We start from the raw sequence: 5,379 nt of genomic DNA, 5'->3' as shown, positions 1-5,379 counted from the left end.
GGAACGGGGACGATGCGGCTTTTCCGCATCAGGCTGTGCTGATGCGTGGCTTAGGCTCTCAGCCCCCTGTCCCTTACGTCCCTGTTTTCCTACTGCAACGATCAGCCTTGCCTCTTTGGGTTTAACCCTGCACAGCACCTTCAGCAGGTCAGGCTGTTCTGGTTTAAGCCCATCTGGTAACTCAGGAGCGAGGACACGGGCTCAGGGCTTCGCAAGGACAGGACAAGGGATGTTGCAGTGACTTTCCATGAACTCAAACTCAACGGTACTGCCGTGTGCAGGCTTCCTCCTAAAATGACTGCTTAAATACATCCTTACAGCTCCTAATATATTGTTTTTATTGGGAGAGCTGTTCCGAGCCAATGGGCATGCTGACTTAGATGCTCGGGTGGTTAATAAGTCAGGTTTAATTGTGGCTGGACCTCAGTACAGTTTGCACTTCCGTGGTGCCTATTGTCCAAGGACAGCAAAGTGCTTCACAAGCATTAAATCTTATCACAGGCTGCAAGGCAGGTAAGGATATACCGGGATTATTGCATGCGTCGCTGAAACGCAGCCAACTCCGGCTGGGAACACATCAGCTATTTACCAGTGAGTGGCAAAGCGATGCAGCATTTTAGGACCGAGCGGGAAATAGAATCTGGTATTGAACTGGAACAGCAGCAGGGCTTTTTAAACGCGAAATAAATCACCGGGCGGCTGGGACGTTGAGTTAAGGGTTGGTGGGCAGCGCTGTGAAGGGCAGAGTCCTGCGGGCTCCGTCCTGCCCGTGCGGACGCGGTGCCGGAACACGCCGCCCAGGGGAGGGGGAGCCGCACAAAAGGCCGTGCAGTGCCGAAGGGACGGCGCTGATGGGGTGGGAGGGAGCAACGCGTGCGGGCCGCCCCCGATAAACCCCCTCGGTGGGGTGGGCTGCTCAATCCCCCCCACCCCCTTTATCCCATTCCCCCCCTTGGGGTCCCTCCGCGCTGCCGGTGAGGGGGGTGTTGCAGAGGCTCGTTCCTCCCCCCGGGCCCCCCCCCCCTTTCGCAGGCAGGTCGCAGCGGGGGGGCCGGGGAGGAGCCGGGCCGGGGGCGCCGGGGCCGGGAGGCGGCCAGCAGCCGCCCTTCCTCCGCGCCGCCAGCGGCACCCAAACTTTCGCACCGAACTTTTTGTTGTTGTTGTTTGTGGGGAAGAGATTTTTGCGTTTCCCGTCGCTTTTGGGTCTTTTATTTGTTTTGGTTTTTTATTTTTTTTCCTTTAATTTCTTTTTATTATTTCATTTTCTCCTTTCCCGTTGCCTTCCCTGCAGCGGGAGGAGGCGGGCGGTTGGCGGTGTCGGGGGGGGAGCGCTCCGGCAAACCCGCCCCCCGAGCCTGCGTGTCCGGCGGAGCCGCGGGATGAGCCGGGGGCGGCGATGAGCGCGGCGGGGCCGGGGGCGCCGGCGCCGCTCTCCCGCAAGCAGCGGCTGATGGCCGCGTTAACGAACGGCGAGGCGGCGGCGGGCGGCCCCGGGGCTCCGCAGCCCCCGGCGCCTCCGCTCTGCTGCTTCATCTGCGGCGGCGGCATCAGCCGCGGCAAAGAGCTGAAGCTTCAAGTGCGACCCCCCCGCGACCACCGACCCTTCTTTCCCTTTCTCCAGCACCAGGAACCGGCGCCCGGCGCCCGCGCCGTCTCGGCCGAGGGCTGCGCCTTGGTCTGCGCCGTCTGCCGCTGTTTCCTGGGCGAGCAGTGGGACTCCTTCGAGCGCAGCCGCACGCCGGTGGAGAAGCGCATGTACTGGCTCAAGCGGCCCCATCAGTGCGAGGCGGCGGCGGCGGCGGCAGCGGGGGGAGCCGGGCTGCGGCGGGGGGCGGCGGGCTGGGACCCCACCGCGCCGCCGCGCCGCCCCGCCGGCCAGGAGGAGGAGGAGGAGGAGGAGGAAGAAGAGGAGGAGGAGGGGGAGGAAGGGCCGGCAGCCGGCTCCGACCTCTCGGAGCTCTCCGACGCCGAGCCCCTCTCGGAGCCCGAAGGAGCGGGCGGCGCGGCGCGGACCCCCCCGGCGGCGGCGGGCAAGAGGGGGCCGCCCTGCTGCTCCTCGGAGGACAGCGAGATCAACATCACCAGCGAGGAGGAGGAAGAGGAGGAGGAAGGCAGCGAGCGGCCCACTTGGGCATCGGGCACCGCCTGCTATATCTGCGGCAGCCCCTTGTCACCCACCACCCAGCACCGCGTCCACGTGCAGAAGCAGGAGAAGACTTCCCCAGCGCCCTTCTTCCCCTTCCTTTGGCTTCACAGCCCCCCGCCGGGCGCCCAGCCCCTCTCGCCTGCCGGCAGCACCCTCGTGTGTCCCTGCTGCTTCGCCTCCCTCATGCAGCAGTGGCAAAGCTTCGAGCTGGCCAACGTGCCCGTGCTGCAGCGGCTCTACGTGGTGCCCCTCAACGCCGGGGCCATGCCTGCCAAGGGCCGCCGAGTGCTGAAGGAGGATGGGGCAGGCGTCCCGCTGGTACCCGAGGCTTGCTACCTGTGCGGGGAGGAGTGCAGCAAGGAGGCAAGGCTGGTGGCGGCCAAGGTCATCAACGGCAATGCGAAGAACACCATGCATTTCCCCTTCATCAGCCTCCTGCCTTGCCCACCCAGTGCCAAGGGACTGAACAAGCACTGGGAGGTGAGCAGCTGCCGCAAGTGCTTCATCGTCTTGCAGGACCTCTGGGCCATGTACAGGGCCTGCCACAACGAGGAGCTCATCACCTCTGTGCAGAGCTTCCTGGGGAGGTACCACCAGGTCTTCTCCGCCGGTGACCCCAGTGGCTTGGCAGGCCACCCTGCCATCAAGCCTGGTCCCACCTCTGTCTGCTACATCTGCGGTGCCGAGCTGGGAGCCGGCAAAGAGTTCCAGCTCAACGTCAACCCACCGGGGCGATTTGGGGAGAAAGAGCCCTTTTTCCCCTTCCTGACAGTCTACCCACCCGCCCCAAGGGCCAGGCCGGCCGACTCGACGGGGCTGGTGTCCACTTGCATCCTGTGCTACCATGACCTGTTGGGGCAGTGGCTGCAGCACGAGGGCAGGAACTCCCACCACCCCAGCAGCGCCTGGTCCCGGCAGTACAAAGTGGAGACCTTCGTCTGCTTCTTCTGCCGGCAGGAGAAGAAGCGATGCCTTGGATTAAAAGCGGTTCAAGTGGCCAGGCTGCCGGTCTTCCTCTACACCCTCCGTGTGCCCAACAGCCTGTTGGTGGATGACGGGAAGCAGCTGACCATCGGTGCTTGTACCGAATGCGGTGCCGTGGTCCTGGCCGGCAAGAGCATGACCCCAGCGGAGCCACTGGTGGTGGTACCCCCGGCTCTCATCCCCAAGGTAAGGCGGTTGGCACAGACTCCATCCCTTCATCCCTCCCCAGCCAGCATTTCCCATCTCTGGCATGGAGGAGGAGGTGGAGCGGTGACATAGATGGATGCTCTCCTTTTGGGTCTGGTCCCTAGGGGCGAACGCTAATGGATGGCGTGCCTTTAGCAATGAACTTTTGGAGCTGTCAAGCTGTGAAAGAGCAGATAAAAATCCTTCCAGGAGGTGGGGAGAGCCAAGACCTGTCTTGTTGCAGAAGTATCTGTGTTACTGGCGCCTGCTCGCTTGCAGCCCTGCACGAGGGAGGAAATCCTGATCCCGTAACACTGGCCATCGAGGGCGGTCAGAGGTGCCAGAGGTGTTGCCCTCCACAGCAGCACCCTTGGGAAGCTCAAAGGAGCGCATGGCCTCCAGTGCTGTAGGAAACTTCCCAAGTTATCTCCAGTTTTCCAAGCTTTAATCAAAGTGTTTCCCCTTGGAGAAACCCCAGCCCTTCCTGCAGCCAGGGAGCTGATGTGCAGGCTCAGGGCTGGGGTACCCCAACCTGTGCTGCTCTGGTTGTCCCCCAGCAAGGGACTCCCACGCAGCATCCCTGAGCCACCACGATGGAGCCCTGTGGCTCTGAAGGGTGTCCTGTGTTTCATCCATAGCCCGGGTGCTGCCAGGTCCCCATGTTGCTCTTCCCCTGGGTACACACAGGGTGTTTTGGGGGCATCAGCACAGCAGAGGTTTACTACTCACAAGCTTGCCTTTCTCATGGGATGGGGAACCAACCGCTTCCCCCCACCCTCCAATTTCCATCTTGCAGGAACGTGCTGGAGAGCCGCTGCTCTGTATCTGCAAACCAGGCCCCAGGCCAGGTTCTGTAAAATGCCAGCATCCTAAATCCCCGAGTTCATTTTCAAAGCCTTTCGGCTCCGTTTGTAGCCAGAACCCTGCGGCTCTCCGGAGCGCTGGCATTTTCTTTAGAAATGTAAACCAGCCCTTCCAAGACAGGCTCCTTTTCTCCCCGTTCACACTCCCTTGGCTGCTTACAAATAGAGTTTTCCGTTCAGCCGGCTCCAGAGCTTGGGAAGCCACCGGGCAGGAGCTGCACACACCGGAGCAGTGCCGGTGCGGACAATAGCAGCATGGCACCAGAGGAGGGTTGGCGTCGGCGATGGGAATCCTCTGGATGCTGTTGCTTACGGGTGGGTTCCCCCGTTCTGTTGTCATCCCGGTCCGGACAGCCTCGGCATCATTGTAGGTCATTCCTGGATGCATGACTTGCTCTAGGATGGTAGAGAGTTTATGGATGCTGGAGCTGGTGTGGGGCTGCATGGGTTGTGATGCCCATGTGGGTCACGCTGTCCATCTGTCTGTCCCTTGGTCTTTGGGTGCTTGAGAGGTGCTGGAACCCTTCATGGGTGGCTGCAGAGAGTTTGGGAGTCAGGCGAGCATCCTGCAGTGCTGACCCTGGGGGTAATGCTTCAGCAGAGCATGTCCACAGCTGGTATTTCACACCTCTGCCCTGTTAGTGTCCCTAGGCCATGTCATAGGGACATGCTGAACAGCAGTTCTGTCCCAGCTTGGATGTCAGTGTTGGGTGTTTGGGGGTTATTCCCATGGTGTTCCTTAGTGACCCCCCCTGGAACCTGCATTTCTCATCACACCAGTCCTCCTCCCGTGCTCCCGTTGGGACACAGAGGGTGTCCTGGGGAAGGGATGCTATTCAGTTCCTCCCTCTTGTTCTGGGCTTGGGAATGAGCAATCAAGGGGCTGCTAAAATGGGCAGAGCAAAGGAGGCAAGGCAGAGCTGCCTGGGGAGGGCACGGCTGATCCAGGGACTGTTTCCCTTTGATGGGCTCTGCTGTGTCCTGGTGGTAACTCTTTGGCTGGCCAGAAGGTCCTCTTACTTTTTCCCCTCCCTGTCTGCACATGCTTCCCATCGCAGATGTTAAGGTTATTTAAAACATGGCTTAATGCTTGGGTAGGGTGCCTGGCTAATTTAACTGTACCCTCTTTCAGCCACGCCTGCTGCTGAAAGTCACCCTGGACAGGCCTTGTGTGACACCCAGGACCCCTTTCAGATGGGA

General features: G+C 61.1%; 1 protein-coding gene across 1 annotated transcript; it reads left to right on the top strand.

The window, feature by feature from the left end:
• The first annotated feature begins 316 nt into the window (after positions 1 to 316).
• Positions 317 to 3,482, top strand: LOC130611801 (uncharacterized). Its single transcript, XM_057432949.1, has 2 exons — positions 317 to 513; positions 1,622 to 3,482. Exon 2 carries the CDS (start codon positions 1,754 to 1,756, stop codon positions 3,407 to 3,409), a length of 1,656 nt encoding a protein of 551 aa, XP_057288932.1. The 5' UTR covers positions 317 to 513; positions 1,622 to 1,753; the 3' UTR covers positions 3,410 to 3,482.
• Positions 3,483 to 5,379: the final 1,897 nt, after the last annotated feature.

The sequence above is a fragment of the Pezoporus wallicus genome, unplaced genomic scaffold (genome assembly GCF_028554395.1).
Source record: "Pezoporus wallicus isolate ANWC-B61680 ecotype Strahan unplaced genomic scaffold, APGP_CSIRO_Pwel_v1 contig_14112, whole genome shotgun sequence".
Lineage (NCBI taxonomy): Eukaryota > Metazoa > Chordata > Aves > Psittaciformes > Psittacidae > Pezoporus > Pezoporus wallicus.
Note: the sequence above shows the minus strand (reverse complement) of the source record. Positions and strands in the feature narration are given on the sequence as shown.